We start from the raw sequence: 17789 nt of genomic DNA, 5'->3' as shown, positions 1-17789 counted from the left end.
CTATTGCAGGGACCGACAGGGGTGCGCGGCTTCCCGGGATTTCCGGTTTGTTGACAATTTCATTTAATTTACAGCTTTTTGGTGGTGGGAATATTGCAGTTTTTTGTACTTTCTACGGAAGCATTTTAAACCACGTAGATTTCATGAAAGCATCAAATGTATCCAATTAATATTAGTACATATTTTTTTACTCTAACTCGCATTAGCAACTTCTACTAACCACCAAGGTAAAGAGGTCAAAGTTTAAAACCCTCATATTTCAAATTTTCTTAAAGCAACAAGCAAACTTTGGCCTCTCAATTTTATTACGTAATGGTTCGGATGACTTATCGGTGTTTTTTCTCTGTTTATAAAGGGTCCTATAGGATTAGATGGACCGAAAGGTGAAGCGGTAAGTATTTTAAAATATTGAAATTACTTCTACATAAAACATGACTTTCTTTAGGGTCCTCCTGGAGAAAAGGGTCAAAAGGGCCAAACTGGAAGCGCAGGAATTGATATTTTACAGGCTGTAAAGGTAATTTTTAAAATATTTGCATATTTTGAGAGTTGTTTTACTTTCGACGGTTTATTAAATTTTTATCAATCCTACAATAAAAATCTATTGTTAAGCACGTTTCCGAATGAAAAAAATTTTTTACAGTTTTTTTCGCAAACCTGAAGCCAATTTTGATTACCTAATTAAAAATCTCTTGTGCACATAAATTAAGTATAAAAGTCTAGAAAAACCGGCCGAGCAGCACCTTGAAAAGTTAATTTTTTCGTTGTAGGCGCAATTTCACACAAAATTTCCAAAATTCCGACAATCTTTTGAAAGATTCGACTCTCTGTTCCATTTCAAAACAGTAAAGGTGTTCCTACTTAGGGACTGGAAAATATATAAATCAATATAATTAAAATATAAATAAATTTGACCTGTTTGGCAGTTTTTGTGTCAGAACTAAAAATTGCTTTATTTCGTTTTCTCTGGGACACGCTGTATATTTCGTTTCTATAAGTTCATTACCAAAAATAATACAATTTTAAACAATTATATTAGATAAACTTAGTTTTTGCTAATTTTGGCTGGCCATTAGTGTAAAAATGTTTACAAATTTAATCAAGTATTTTCCATTGCACCATAGATTGCACTATACTTAGTGGTTCAAAATCTTTAAATACATTTTCATAAAATTGTTTTTTAGCTGAACTGCAAGATTTGAACCACTACGTATAAATAAATTAATTAATATAACCTATGTCCCGTAAATAAGCTTATTTTCATTAATTCCATTTTTAACAGCAGCCAGGAAGGGTGAGTCCAGATTTTTCAGTTGAGTTATGTATTTTTTGCATATAGCTTGTTGGCTAGTTGAAGTAGAGTGCAGATAAGGAATTTGTTACAATCTAATTATTGACGACAAATCATTCCCATTCCAAAAACACACTGGTCTTCTTGGGCGATATTAATTCTGGATATATTTTCCTATACCGAGTCCTCAGTAAGGATGAGATACGGTATGAGGGAAACGGACAGTCCTAGAATCTTTTTTTCCAAGTTTGTGAAATTCCCACCAGAGGGCGTAATTGTTATTGTTATTGAATTTTAAAACTTGGTTGTTTTATAAAATTCTGATGTTAACCACCATTAAAGTGAGTCAGTACTGTAAAACTGAGATAAATTGAAACCTTTTTTGTTTATTGCTGTTTGCTCTACCTCTGCAAGAAAGTGATAAAGGTGAAGGTGGCGGGATTGATCGAACATTATCTAAAATAAATAATTATATCTCCAAAAAGGATTAATTCATTTTAATAAACTCCTTTAGAGTAGTTCAAAAAGAATTTCCCTAAACTATTAATCGTGCTATGAGTGACGCGATTGAGGTGGCATTTTCTGACGTAATCGCAAAAAAAAATAATGTTCCGGAAATTGTATAAATGCAAAGATATGAATAAAAAAACTTTACTCTCGAAAAAGGTAGATTTTGGGAAAATTATCCACCTTATCCACAATAGAATGTTATTTTTTAATTAATTCATTACTTTTTTTCCAAAACGTTCGAAGGATTTTGACATGCTTAGCAGTTTTCAAATATTTGGTGTTACCAATTATTTTGTCATTCAAAATTGGTTTTATTTTTAAGTAGAAGAATGTGTAAAACCGAATTGTTAAAGAAAAAATTAGTGATAATAAAAAATGAATTAAAAACGTTATAATTTTTGCGAAGCAAAGTTATTATACAAAAAAGTAAACGACAAAAAAAAATTATTTTGGTGTGAAGTAACATTTGGCAACGTAAATAATGAATTAGCGTTCTGTTTATCGTATTCCAGCTTATGATGAACAGATTGAGATGCAATTTTTGCTAAGTTTATTGGGTTCTTATTTGACTATCTAATGAAGATATGGACAATTATTTAACAAAATGTTTCAAAGCTTCCATCACTTTCCTTGCAAAGATAAAGCAAACAGCATCAAACAAAAAAGGATTAAATTTGTTTCAGCTTTAAAACGTTAATTATGGTTCCTGCTCCTATGTGCCTTCTCTCGCGAGGTTGGCGACCAATATGGCAAAGTCTTTGTGGGCTTCATGAAGTAGTGTATTACCAATGGTGTGTGTTTGCCTTCCAGGATGAGCTACAATTGTTTATAGTGTTCATGGCGCATCATGTGTCCAAGGTAGCAAGTTTTTCTGATTTAATGAGCCTGTCAAAAGCGGGCAGGTGTTCACTCTTGTTAGAACTTCTTCATGCGTTAAGTTTTTTCATGTCTTCTTGTTTTTATGTCCATGTTTCGCATGCGTACAACAGCGTATATAGATTTCAGAGTTGTCAGTCGAACAGCAGATCGCAAGAGCCAACTCAATTCTTCTTCTGATCTCTTTTGAGTGGTCTAGATGGCTATTCAGTTCCCTGCCCCGATATATGTAGCTCTAAACATTCTGCAGAATTTCGCCTTTGACAGTTATCTGAGTATTGACATTATCTTTGCTGGGTCCAAAAACCTTTGTTTTTGTGGTGTTTATCTCTAAACCTTCACTTTGGTCAGTCTGTTCATCAATATTTGTAGGTGTTCTTCCGATTCGGCCATAATGACAGTGTGGTCCGCGTACCTAATCTCATTAATTATTAATAATTAATTATGGTTAACGTTAGAATTTTTTGCAAAAATTCAAGATTACAATTGGCCGATTCACTCATTTTATTTTATTTCTAGTCTGTTTCCCTAATACCGCATCTTATTGTCCATAATAGGACACCGAAACGAAAAAAAAATTAAAGTCATTGAAAGTGCTCAACTTCTGTCACAAACGCAAACTAGCATTTTGCAGCCGCCTTCTTTATTTCCACAGAGAATAAGTGTTCCTCTATGTTTTCCAAACATCCCAGATACGAGAATAATGCCTAAGTAAAATTTTTTGTGTAAAATGAAATACTTCAATAATAATTCGAATTTCAATAGCATTTTAAAGGTGAATTTTAAATTTCTTTTTCTGATTAAGTTATTTAATTTCATAATATTCCAATATAACTAGTATTACTTAGGTATCACTTCGGAAAGCAAAAACATTATGCTTTTCAAATTAACTTCCACAGGCTACTGCTCCTGCGTCGTTGGTGAATCGAACTCCCTGGCGTTTCGCCAATTATCCTGCTGGCTTCTTCAGATTCTTCGTTTCCAGTTAAGCTCTGAAGAAGTCAACAGGATTATTGGTGAATCCACAGCAAGTTCCATTTGCCAACAACCGACGCAGGAAGAATCCAGACTTGTAAATATGTGGTTTTCATTTGTCCTTCAGTAAAAATTGTAGGCTTATGGTGTATGTGCTGTGTAAATATGTATAGAGCATCCAACCCAACATCTACTGCGTAACATTGTACAAATTCCTTTTAGGGCCTTAAGAGATCAGTGACCACGCTACGGGGCGGAACCTTGGGGTACGCCGAAATTGTCGCTGTCAAGGTGAGACCGGCACCGACAGCGCGCATTGCATTCGTTGTGTAGATAATTGTAGATACTCGTATTACCCGTTTTGTGTAGTATTTGTTTCTCGAATGTACATATTGACCTGTATCCGAAATGCCAAGCATCGTTGCAAAATATTTGGCGTTTTGGTTTTTATGTTTTATTTTGGTGTTTTCCAGCTTTCGTTCGACAAAATACAACCGTAGCCTGTACTGTAAATTAATGCACCCGGTGTCTTTGGTCGAGTAGCATTCGTTTGTTTATTCATCACTAGTGTATTTTTAGGGGCTTCAGGAAAGGGGCCATAACATTTCCGGGGAAACTATCATCACATTAAAAGTGAGTTAGTTTTTTTATTTATTTTTGTTACTTTAACATTGTCATTTAACCATTACCTTTCTTTGCTTGAATCCTTATTTACTTTGGTTTCTAATGGCCCACTTCTTCCACACTTGGTCTATAAAGGCTTATTTTAAATACGAAATTTACGGTACTCAGGTAAATACAATTAGTAGATAATTTTCAAATTTAAATGAGAAGGTGCACGTATAAGCATGTGGTGAGTGTTCTTAAACATAAACTACTTAAAATCTGTGTGGTAGATAGATCTTCGATCGATTCGATTTGTCTTCGATGTAAAAAATTTTTGTTTTATTGTAGAACGAAGGTAAACTAGCGTTAATAAGATCTTTTTCTTAGGAACAAGGAAATTTGAATTAATTGGAATAAGTAAGTACTCAATAACTTTTCTGAATTCATGGCGGTTTTCCTTTTCGGGTGCTTTCAAAAAATTTATATTGTTATTTTTCGTGCAGACTACAAACAAAATTCCTAACTAATTCAGGTAAAGACCTTTCCAACTAAACTTGATCGGAAACTAAGCATTTATTAATTATTTCCCTAAGTATAGGAAAAAGGTACAGAAATTCTGCGAACGGCATATCTCAAAAACATGATTTCGCTATATGGTAAAAATTTAATAAAATATGGGTGGCGCACATTTTGAGTTCTGTTAAAATATATGGGCATAAAATATTCCTTCCTCATAGCGTCTATTTAAAAAATTTGCTTGAGCCAAAATAGTAAAGTATGAGAAACCTTATCAATGTGTTGTATACTATACCTGTTCTGCGACCATTAATTAGTTTTAAATCGCAGCAAATGATAATCATATTTCACTTTGCCCACATACTTTCAATTTATTCGAAATCAGTAACATACGAAGTGTATAAAAATTTAACGAAAAATACGGGAAAGTGAATTAGGTTTAGATCGGAATTCTAAAACTTGACCAGGCATCAGATTTAAGTAAGTAAAATCACATTCTGTGAAGAGTTTTCGAGAATTAACTGCAAATTTTTATGTTGACATTACGTTTTTTCACACCTTGTGAAATTAGTAATTTCTAGATCTTGCTGACATGAGTTTTTAGGTACTTCATAGTAGCCGTAGAAATCTAAAACTCATGAGATTTGCAATTTGCAAATTTTTAATTGTTAAAATATGGCACACCCTGTATTCTGTTACATTTTATGTAGAATATGTTAGGGCACGATTTCTCCTTTTTTTTTAATTTTATTTAATTATTTATTAATTTATAATTTAAAATAGTTTGAAGTTTCTTGTGGCAGCCGGTTTTTATTGAGAATTGAAAAATACTAAAACCCTAAATACTTTTTATTTCCCTCTTAAATTTAACCGTTCAAAACTTCGGACGAACTGAGGAACTTAAATGATCAGTATCTTGCCATGTTGAAATAATTTACTTCCACTTGTTTGTTCGGTGTAGACGCCTGGGAAGTTCGTAACAGTTTTGGTTTACCTAACTTTATGCCGAATCCAATTTTAACTAGCAAAATTTTGCCATGCCCTACATATACCTAGTTGCATGTTTGCATGTTCTGTGTACTAATTTGATTTAAAACATTTTATTTGTTAACATCCATAACCTATATAACTATAATTGAAAAAAGAAAAAAACAAAGTAGAAGCAGAAAAATGCAATATTAATTTTACAAAAATTGATTAATGCATGTGCTGAAAGGTTCAATTTCACGTTACGACCGAATTAATAGATCAAATAAAATTTGTTGTACATAAATATTTATATTATAATAATTTGTAATAACAAAACCCGAACAAAGCCCAAATATAACCTTCTGTGCTTTTATTTGACAAAACTTATCTAATACATTTGTCTTGGAATGAATAGAACCAACAAACTTTTACTTAATAAAGCATTGCTAAATGATTTTTACTAATCATGAATTAATAGATTTGTTCTCCTGTTCATAGCATTCAGAGACCTTAAACAGTTTTAAAAATTAAATTCTCCTTGCTATTTTTAAAGCATGTATCTACACAAAAAAACATTTGCTTGTATAGGGTGAACCAGGAGAGCCCGGACCTCCAGGTCCTCCAGGACAAGCAGGACCAGAAGGGCCTCCAGGTCATGACGGGAGACAGGGGATGCCTGGAGAACCGGGTGCTGCAGGAGAGCGAGGGGAACCCGGTCCTATTGGACCCCCTGGACCACCTGGATTGGATGGACTTACTGGACCCAAGGTAGTTGAAACGGGAAATTTTATTATATAACTTAAACAGTTTGATTTTGACACTTGCAAGTTTATTGCCTACAAGTGAATTTCCGAAAGTTATGTATAACTCAGAACATATTTTCATCATTTTTCACATGGTTCGTTAATGACTGATGACTAATATTACTTACTTGTTATTGAAAGGATATTGGGTTTTATGCACATGTGGGGTTAACTTTGGGCCACCATATATTGCGACAATTTGTTGGCAACTGATAATCAAAATTATTTCGATAGACCAGCTTATATTCTAATTTCTCATTTATGCTCATCGGTTATATTGATACAAAACGTCTTACTCTTATTCCTTATTTAGGGAGACAAAGGAACCATAGGGAAGCTGGGATTGCCAGGATATCCGGGTCTTCCGGGACATATGGGTTTACCAGTGAGACATTTTCTTCTATAGTTTGTTATAATCGTCTTCCAAAATACTCTCTATTTCTTTGAATCTCTCATAAAGTTTACTAAATTTAACTCTTTTGAAAACAGGGCCTTCCTGGCAGGAATGGTAGCAAAGGTGATCGAGTAAGTGAAAACATTTGATGGTTTCATGGGAAATGGTTTTTCTGTGCGATCTTTGGTGGTTAACTTTCCTGGTACATGGTGTAATACTTTCGGTAGTGCTGGGTCGCTTATTTTTTCCTCCGTTGGCTTCGGTTTCAGTGTTACTTTATTGATTCTGAGCGTCGAAGGTGTTGGAATTTATGAGATGCCTTTCTGTTTTAAGCACCGAATACAGGTAATATTTTTTAATGACAATTTAACTTTCAGGGTGACAAAGGCGATAAGGGCGAACGAGGATTGACAACGACGATAGCAGGAGATGTGAAATTTCCCACTGGTATCATCGAAGGGCCTCCTGGACCACCAGGTCCGCCAGGTTAGCTTTACAAATGCTTTCGTCGATATTACTTGTGAATAGTATCAGATTTTAACCAAAGAATTTCGATGCAATTAAAATAGCTCTTCAAAACGTTCTTTCTTGAAAAGGTGAAAAAGGTGAAGCTGGACCTGTTGGACCTCCTGGCGCCCCTGGAGAAAAAGGAGCTCGGGGCAGAAGGGGTAAAAGGGTAACGTATGATATTAACCTTCTTTTCTTCTATTGCCAATAATGTTACGATTATGGTGACTAAATTGCAGATTTTGCCCGAAAACGTGTCGAATAATAAATTTTTATTTTTCCTCTGAATTCAAGTAAAGTTAAAGGATTCCATTTGAATATAAAAAGTTGTCAGAAATAGCCAATAATGTCGCAACATCATTGGACAAACCTAACCAAACTACACACTTCATTGCATAGCTTCATACAAAATGGGGATATTTAGGCATGGAATGTTCCTTTTATTTTTACGGCGTATGCTATTTTGTGTAGTTGCGTTTCTTGCATGTTTACTGCCTTGTTTGTGTCCGAAGTATTTGTGTTCGACTGAAACAGTTTGCATGTTTAGCCGCTTCAGAGCACACATCTTAGGTTACTAAATATGTATTGAAATATATATTAGTTTATGTATCGTATTTGCGAACTAAACTTAAGGTGAGTATTTGATTTACTTTATGAAATTTTCGTTTAATGTTTTTTTTATTTAGTTAGAGCACTGCAATTAACTTTATTGTATTACTTAGTTATTGTTTCTTTGGTGCAATTAATGCAAACGTTTTTGGGTCATCTATGCAATCATTGCACTAAAGAACTTTGTCTTTTGTATACAGCACTAGCATATTTGTATTTACTTGTTAAAACATTTCATTGTGTATTATTTATATACCTAACATTAAATTACAGAATGAATTCATTCTTCGCATTCCATTTTAACACCCTAAAATTTTCATAGCACTACTTTGATAAGAACAAATTTTAAATGGCGAAATAACGATGAATATAGTCTTTGATATCTATATTTATAGTATCTGAAAACTAGTGACTAAAATTTTGTGTACCTAACTTGATTTATTACTTACTTAATTTCAACATACCTCTAATAAAAAATAGAATACAGTTGCACTAATCTACAAAAAAAGAAAATAGTTTAGTATAAATTGATATGTATTTTGTTTTTATTCCAAAATTGGTTTAATTTTTGTTTTAGTCCTTTTATTTTCAACAGATTCGATTATCCTGATATAAAAAAATACAGGATCTTTCAAGTTCGATTTTGGATTAAACTAATGCGTCATATGATACCGAAAATAATTATTTCTCATAAAGGTGGAGATCAAATATTTAATGATAATATTATTCTGGATAATCGAGTTTTTGTAGAATTTTGTGAAGTTATGATCTAGTTGTTACACGTAGTTTGAGTTCAATTTGTGGCACGTTATTGTAAATATTTAATTTCGTTTTGGAAAATCAGACAAGTGCCCCCATATCAAAAATTTCGAGAAGCAAAATATGAAGCTATGTATTTGATGTTTTTGTGGTTTGCTTAGGGAGAAGATGGGTCGGTACTATCGCGGGGTCCACCTGGAGATAAAGGGGAGGCAGGGGATCCTGGTCGAAAAGGAGACAGGGGCGATAGGGGGTTTACAGGTTTTCCAGGTACTACAAGAAAGCAATTTTTTCTTACATAATTAAAACTTACTAAGAGAAAAATTTTTAAAAATTACATTCTGCCAGTCTGGTTCGAGGTTATGACGAAGGCGCCAGGCATTGAATACCGCGTATCGGAAAAATCGTTTAAATTAACAAATAAACAAATACAGTTGGTACATGCAACAACTTAACTTAATTTGAGATAATTAACTGAACCACAGGCATGTATTAAAAAGAAAACGATTAAAGAAATTTATATTTAGGTCCCAAAGGTGACATGGGTTTAATGGGACCCGCAGGACAAGCTGGTGCTAACGGCGAACCAGGCCCACAGGGACCTCCAGGATTACCCGTATGACGTTATTTACTTTTATAAACTAACACCTGCCACCTCTAGAATATTGCGTTTTGCTAATCGGTATTGTAAATTGTAGGGTCTAGTTGGTCCAAAAGGCGAAAAAGGTGAATACGGAGACATTGGACCTCCTGGTCTAATGGGTCCACCAGGATTGCCGGGTCCACCAGGTTATCCTGGACAAAAAGGCGAGAAAGGAGAAAAAGGCGAATCGGTAAGAACACAAAAACACAATTAACTCTACGTAACTTTTGTGCGATATATGAACACAATTTTAAAATAGTCATGATATATAGTTTTGCCATATATTTTTAAAACCTGCAGCCTATTTATTACTGATAACAACACATTAAATTATAAGAATTAGAAATAGCACACAAATAGAATACCCTTTTGCGGACATTGACTCACACTTGATCTAATTACATCTCTTTCGAATTTTCGATTGGCTTAAATCTGTCTATCGAATAAAAACCTTTCAACAAAATTAACCGGAGGACATTAATACGCGAGTTATATGTTGATAAGTGTCAGATAATTAATAATCATAATGCAATTTCGCCTAATTCATTGCTGATAGTGCACGAAGAGCAAGTTAGTGTGCGTTGTTTTTTATTTTTTTCCCAAGCAGTTGCTTCTTAACTTCAAAGCCCTCACGTTGAATTATACTTTAAAAATAAAGATATGTTTTTTCAAAACTGTTTCCACCGATTTCATCACAAAATAGGTTTAAAATTCATGTGACAGTGAAGATGTACAATTTAATTTTATGCTTGCCATGCCATCTAAAGTGAGAATCATCATTAAGTAAAACTGAAGCAAGTATTTGTCTGTCGACACCGATCTGCAAATACCTGTTTAGATGTGTATTATTTTTTTTCTAGAACGAATTGGAAGTTTTCGTAGATGGTTAGCTGTAGAAGATCACGGCCAAACGTTAAAATGAAAATGTTATTCAATAGAACTGCCGAACGACTAAATAACTGGTTGAACAATTTGTGTAGATCTTTTTATAATGTTTTTTATCTTTGGAAAATATCTAATTCAGTAATTAGTGATTTTCTTAAAAAGAAGAACCTTTGTGTGCTACTGATAGAAAAGGTAGTTGTACTGATGAGACGCTTTCTTTCGTAATTCGGAGCGATTAATATTATTGTGAATTAATGGTGTTTAAATTTATTGTTTAGTAATAGATTAGACTATTAAAAAATTAGTCAAGTACCGTTTGTCCTATCAGCAGACAAAGTAATAAGAGTGTATAACATCTGTTCAGTCATCAATAAGGCTGCAGATCTGTTCAAGGTTGCAAAAGACGCATTGTCCGCAGTAATCGCTAACGTTCGGGCGATCAAGCATAACAAATGAAGAAGATGATAAAAAAAAGTACTAAATTATCAACTAAAAGCTTTTTGAATTGTATCCATTATTATTAGTACTTCTTAAATCTACCAGAATCATTTGGTTAGTACCATAACCTTTATCGAAGGAAAAAATTATTTCGAGAAAGGTGTAAATAATAAAGCACCTAATTACGTTTTAAAGAAATCCTTTCAGTCTGATCACTAAATAATAGTTAATTGAATGTCTTAGGTGCGGTGCGAGGTTTCGTATCCTAAGGTTTCGCTCCTAATAAAAATCGTTCCTGTCTGGATTATTTATTTATTTCTATTTTATTTAAAAACTTTAAATCTTGGTATTTACCCTGAGTTAACAAATTCGAATATTAATTCTTTGCCATATCTTAAGTAGGTACACGCCACCATATTATACAGTAGATCCTGATAAATCGCCTTGTATATTTTTATTGCGCATTTAAGTATTTTTATTATATTATCTTTTATTTTCTAATAATGGTTTACATTCAACGATTCTAATCTATTTTCTTTTCTTTTCAAATAGAAATACAAGAAGCTAAGGAGACGACAGGTAACTGTTTTTTCTAATTTTATTATATGGAATCCTTGCATACATTTTTGTGCGTCAATTTTAATAACGGCAATGTCTTTTTTTATTTTTTCTACACTGTTCCAGGGAGACGGCACTGGCGAAATTATTTCCGCAGGTGAAGTGGTAAGTACAGTAAAAAGAATTAGGGGTACATTCAGAGAATTTTAAATTGAAACTAAAATTTAAATCATCTTCCTTTTAGGTGGTTGGTCCCCCAGGACCTCCAGGGACGCCAGGAATTCCAGGATTGCAAGGACCTCCTGGAATTAAAGGGGATAGAGGAATGGACGGTATTAAAGGAGAGCCAGTGAGTATTTAAACAAATATCATTTAAATTAAATCTGCAACACACAAATTACACTACACATATATATTTCAGGGGGAGAAAGGAGTAAAAGGAGATCCAGGGCCGATGGGCTTGCCTGTAAGTACATGTCCAATGATAACCAAGTAATCCAGGTTCTCACTAACTATTGCTCTAGCATTGTCTTCGTCTGACTTGATACATATATTTCATTCTTAAAAGTTAATGTTGGAACTTATTGTCTAAAATATATGTTTCATTCATTTATTTCTTAAGTTGTTGTTCTTTCTATCATTAATGTATACTAGTAAAAGTGACACTTAATTATAGAGTTTTATCCATTAATTCGAAGTTTACTGTTGTTGAATAGGGTCCAATGGGAATAAGAGGTCGACCAGGCGACTACGGCAAACCTGGGTCCATGGTAAGGAATACATTCTATTAACCAAGAAAACTAAAGCAGCGTTTTCCAATGCAGTGACTTAACAAATTAACAATAACGAAATATCAATTAACACACAACCATAAAAACACCTGCTGGGCTTACACCAAACTATTGCAACTAAGTATGTTCAAAGAACTAGTTCGATTTTGTTAAGTGATTGTTGTTGATGCATATTCTGCCATCAAGTCCATTGGAGCGGCTGGTCATTCAGATTCAGAGTTTCGTCCAACAATACTTACTTACTGAGATATTTACCCGATGGTTTAGGAGGACAATAACTACAATAGCTGGTAATGGGAAGAGTGATTTCTACTGCCATCATCAACGCAGGCATATGTTTTGGTAGATTGTAAAGTGACATGGCCTTTTACGGTATTTTTATCCAATGGAAGCGATTTTGTGAACGAAACAATACCTTACTTACCATATTACATAAACTTTGCAGTTAACTGTTATGCATACATATATATAAACGGATATTTTTCCAAAAAAAGTACTAATTCAACGCAATTTTTTTGGACCGGAAAATGTTGCTTTAAAAAACTAGGCAACAGTTTTCTTTTTGTTTCGTTATTAAATTATTATTATTTTAAATTAATATGGAACAGAAGTTGATTTATAACACTTATTCCGACAAACGACAAATGTAATTATTGCTACCATATTATTTATTGCTAGCTATTAATAGACAATTAAATAAACGAAATGGTCTAGTTACAACAGATGATTACTTATAGAACGCAACCTTCCAACGTTACAGCAGTTCAGTGTGTAGTGTCGTTTATTGTAACTAGTCAAACTTAACAAAATAACCTTAATCGGTTTTAACAAAGAAATTTACGTCCATAGTAGTACTTATTGCTCGATTCTGTATCCATTTAAAATACGGAATATTACCAGAGAAAGCAAGTCCATTTAAATATAGTCCCGACAGAATTTTTATATAAATTATATACATAATAACATAGGCTATGAGTAAGTATTTATTATATTTTGTAAAGAGAACGAAGTTTTTGCAAGACGATTATACAAAGCAAATAATTTGTAAGGATGAATAGTGACAGTATTGTAATATAAATGTTAACATTTTTTATAGATGTCTTATAGTAGGTTAGAAATTGTAATTAATTATACAGTTTATAACAAATATTATACGTGACTGATCTTAGAGTAAGAAACCATGTTTCGTATTGTAGTAATATGTGTTTCCAAATTTCTGTCGGTATTTCAATTCAATGCAAAATGTCATCTTATGACGGTTACGTCCAAGCCTGTACATTTGGAGATAACATATTACAAAATAAGAAAGATTGTAAAATAAATTTAATTTTAATATTTAGTATTAAGTACGCTTGGTGTATTATTAAACGTGTCAGAAAAATAAATGTTTGTGCATGTGCGGAATTATTTAAAGCAGCTTTGGTTTTTACATTTTGCCTGAAAATGCTTCCTACCCAATGCAAGCCTTTTTTACAGAAGTCATTCTTTAAAAGATCTTAATGGATATCAATTTTGATAAATACTAAAAATAACGCAATTTAAAATAAATACCAACGCAAATATCCATCAAACGTAATGATTTTGATTTATTATTTCTAATCTGAATATGTACATACAAATTTTATAATAATGCTAAAATTCCATTATCGTCTATTAATGTTTTCTTAACTAATTCTTTAATCTCTTTTCACTAACGTTTTTTGAAAATCCGCTTTCCGGCGTTATTTTGAGAAAGTGTGAGTGCATGAAAACTACAAAGCAAACAAAAGTTTTGGCAGCATTTTGCTGGATTGTTTCATTCATCTAGTTGTTAATAAGTGGCTCACATTTTCACACATCATTTCTTAGATATTTTTCTTCACAGGGTCCCCCTGGTCTCGATGGTATGAAAGTAAGTATATTTCTTCCACAAGTATTTATTGTAAATTTCGCGTTTCATTGGTGAAGTTCCTTCTTATTTTTAGTTACCCAAATAAAAATCTAGAAAAATAAGAATGATTTGTTTAAATATAATTAAAATTTTGTTGAAAAATTCACTCATTTCTGCATTCGTGCGTTTTTGATTTTGACAAGAATGGAAGGTGATATTTATTCGGATAATATTTTCTGATTATTGCCGCTGGCTGTTAATTGATCAAATTTCCATGTTTTAAGAGGTAGATGCAATCCGGTTGTTATGCTCAACTATTAACAATACAAGAAACAAAATTACTGATACAAATAAACCTTCCATTCTGGTTATAACTAAAGCTGATAGCAGGAATTTAACGAAATATCATATTTTGAAAACCGATAGCAGGACATTTTCTTACGTCCCACAGTCCTATAGAATTTCCTTTAAGAAATGAAAACAATAAAATTTTAGTTAAACTGGAAATTTATTCAATTAGTAACTAACTGATGTATCAGGGCGCACAAGGAGAACCCGGAAGCAAAGGAGAAAGAGGAGACCCGGGATTGCCAGTAAGTATTACTCTGGAGATACCAATTTTACATTAGTAACCTTGGTCTATATGTTTCAACGCTTCTTTTTGTAAATCAAGATCTGTTAGAATAATGGAAGACCATAAATAAAGAATAATGAAACATTTATTAAAATATCGATGTCCAAATAATATAGAAATTAACAGCAAAATATAAAATTTTATAGGACACGCATGTAAAATTAGCAAAGAGGCGAAGCAAGAGTCACCTTTGCAGAGGGATCCAGCTGACGTGTCTATAAAATGCTGGATACATTTCATAATATATATTGTGATAGTTATAAAAATTCTATACAATATACTCAGTTTTGGTTATTAAACATTACGCCCAAATTAATTAAAGATTGTGTAATAATGTTCCATTGTTGCTGGTACCCTACACAACAGACCTAAATGTTTGGGCAATTTAAATTTCACAATTATGAAGCATCATTTAGTGTTTGTACACATTATAAAATTATACATAATAAATTTATTTTTACCACATCCCATTCGTCCATCGTGAAGAAGGCCCAAAGACCATTTTAAACACAAAATCATAAAAAAATCAAATTAAATGCTCTTCTCCTATAAGAAAATAATATTTATCTACCAACAAATATTTCTTGCCTAATTCATAGTTAACAAAAAATTTATTTTTACGGTAAAATCACCATAACTATCTCAGATAAATCTTCTCAAAATTGAATAGGAACGTTTTATTAATTCGCAGTTTAAAATATGACTTTGGTGAGGGTTTTCCATGAATTATTGTGTAAAACTAATGCGAATAAGCGTCTAAATGGCATTAATACATTTAAACATGGATTTGGTGATTATATTGTGATTTTTTTTATTTTAGGGGACTGATGGGATTCCTGGTCAAGAGGTACTAACACTCATCAAATCATCTAACCTTTCGCTTTTGTGGAGGCATTTAACTCAAAGCTTTAGTGGCAGCTTCGTGCAGACAATCGGATTGGTTTAGCGAACAAATAATTACTGAAATATGCATGCTACGTTATTTTCAATCAACTGTTTATTCGGAACGTTTATGTGTTACGCTTTTTCTAACATTTCAGGGCCCTAAAGGGGACAAAGGTTACAAAGGAGATGCTGTAAGTGTTTTTTCGTAACAGCCAATGAAGTCGTATAGTTTGAATTAAGTTATTCAATGTGCGCAAGTTAATTTCATTTCGAGTTTTAATTCCTCAGGGTCCAATAGGCAAAAGAGGTAGGAAAGGGGACAAGGGCGACAAAGGAGACCAAGGTGTTCCTGGGTTAGATGCCCCGTGTCCTTTGGGACCGGATGGTCTACCACTTCCAGGATGTGGTTGGAGACCACCCAAAGTATGTAGATTAACAAGTGTTAGTTTCGACCAGAACTATAGTTTTAATATGCTGAAATCTACAGCTTTTTGGATTTCACTACTAAAATAATTAAAGTCTCACTTTTTATAGAAGTCATCAACTAGCATTGAGAGTGATGTCCAAAAACGTGTAAATTTCGCACTATCTTTCGTAAACTAATATTCCCGACTGAATTTTTACTCGGTTTTAACAATGGTGCTAGCTACTAACACACTATTATAGGATGTAACTCGGCCCGCCCCTCCACCAACTCCATCAATAAGCACTGACCATGAAACCGAGGAAGCCGTGGATGAAGGTGGTGATGATTATGAGGAACCAGAGGTGGAAGAAGAGTACGAAGATTATCCTGATCCAAACAACATAGCACTTCCTGTATCAGCGTCGGCCATATAACATTTACTCATCTTTACTATTGTTTTGTTTGTTGCACTGATTAATGTGGTGGTAGGTAGTAGTTATTAACCATATATTTAATAATAAACTCTGTGGCTTCCTTTATTTACTTCATTGCGTAACCTTTCGTCTTAATTATCAGTGTGCATACTAATACAAATGGAGTTAAAATTACCAAGATATACTAAATATTTTAATATGAAATTCCTGGTTCAGATTGTGCCGTAGTTTTATCACATGACATTGTATCCAAAGAAGACCCGACCAATCAGCCAAAAACTGGCAGCCAATCCACTCGACCCCCCACTCTTTTTGGATAAATAAAATCAAATTAGTTTCAGCCAAAAATGTGTCATAAAACCACCAACGCCTTAATTAATAACAAATAAAAATTCAAAAAATTTAAACAAAATAAATAATGTTGTGTGTTTATGAGCGAGTTATGATTTTGTGTATGTACCTAATTATGGATTATCGGGTGTCCTTTGGATTGATTTAAGAAGTCATTATTTTCAAAGACGCATTTAAGCTGATACCATTTTTTTTTCAGAATAACGAAATTGGATTTCAGTGAAAGTGTGTGGAACTCTACGGAACATTATTTAATGTACTTACGGTGATATGTAAATATGTGTTGTGATCAGCGAGTAAACATGTTCGCAAAAAAACTTGGTGTTTTTGAAACGAACGTTTATAATACTTTCATTAGTCTAAGATGGTATATTTACATTTTTATATGTTACGCTTAGTCCTGGTTGAAACTCGTTAATATTATTTACATATAATTTGCATACATATTTTAATCGTCTTCCATATTGTTCCATTGTTTGTAACAGTTTAAAATGATTCGGAACAAAAATGTAAAAATGCTAATCAAAATTGTAAGTCTAGTTTAAAAGTTTTGAGTAGTTCGTGCGAAGCACGTCTCTAAATTACAGAGCTTCGGATTTAGATTAGGTCGCGTCAACTCGTTTAACGCAATGCGTTCATAGCTAATAGACAACAACACATTTTTAAACATAACTTGTCCGTTCAGCAACTACTCATGTTATCACCAACTATAGAGTGTAAACGTTTATTCAATTAGGAACAATGCGATAAAATCCAATTATTGTAAATTAATGATCCAGCTAACTGTGAAATAAATAAACAATTCAGTACCAACTATAAAATAATTGTCTTTTATTGCCCTTTGGTTATTAAAGTTAAATAATATAACAGACAGTTTCTTCAGAGTGAAAATACATAAATAAATTCTGACAAATTAAGAAAAAAAAAAAGAATGTTGCCTTTGATGATGAATTTTGTTAGTAACAAAAATAAACAGTCAATTTTGATAAATTTTGAAATTATTCCAATGAGAATATTGTCTAACATTCTGAGGATTTTTTTTTCAAACAATGTTTTTTTGTGAAGATTACTGGTTTTCG

General features: G+C 32.9%; 1 protein-coding gene across 31 annotated transcripts in view; it reads left to right on the top strand.

Moving 5' to 3' along the window:
- LOC132701522 (collagen alpha chain CG42342-like) overlaps nt 1-17519 on the top strand; it is a 352435-nt gene extending 334916 nt beyond the window's left edge. For 4 of the 31 annotated variants that reach the window (XM_060669519.1, XM_060669511.1, XM_060669524.1 and 1 more), the window contains 25 exons: nt 356-391; nt 446-517; nt 1283-1294; nt 3875-3943; nt 4232-4285; nt 6332-6511; nt 6860-6931; nt 7036-7071; nt 7318-7426; nt 7537-7616; nt 8977-9085; nt 9343-9431; nt 9514-9648; nt 11334-11360; nt 11460-11504; nt 11584-11688; nt 11761-11805; nt 12056-12109; nt 13995-14021; nt 14540-14593; nt 15455-15481; nt 15675-15710; nt 15808-15942; nt 16186-16410; nt 16910-17519. In XM_060669519.1, coding sequence (XP_060525502.1) covers nt 356-391; nt 446-517; nt 1283-1294; nt 3875-3943; nt 4232-4285; nt 6332-6511; nt 6860-6931; nt 7036-7071; nt 7318-7426; nt 7537-7616; nt 8977-9085; nt 9343-9431; nt 9514-9648; nt 11334-11360; nt 11460-11504; nt 11584-11688; nt 11761-11805; nt 12056-12109; nt 13995-14021; nt 14540-14593; nt 15455-15481; nt 15675-15710; nt 15808-15942; nt 16186-16359 — 1782 coding nt within the window. In that variant the 3' untranslated portion in view covers nt 16360-16410; nt 16910-17519. The other 27 variants (XM_060669512.1, XM_060669513.1, XM_060669506.1 and 24 more) reach the window with 22 other exon arrangements.
- The last annotated feature ends 270 nt before the right edge of the window (nt 17520-17789 follow it).

This window comes from Cylas formicarius, unplaced genomic scaffold, assembly GCF_029955315.1.
Source record: "Cylas formicarius isolate icCylForm1 unplaced genomic scaffold, icCylForm1.1 PGA_scaffold_4__25_contigs__length_36172078, whole genome shotgun sequence".
Classification (NCBI taxonomy): domain Eukaryota; kingdom Metazoa; phylum Arthropoda; class Insecta; order Coleoptera; family Brentidae; genus Cylas; species Cylas formicarius.
The sequence above is the reverse complement of the archived record's forward strand: the minus strand, read 5'-3'. Positions and strand labels throughout refer to the sequence as shown.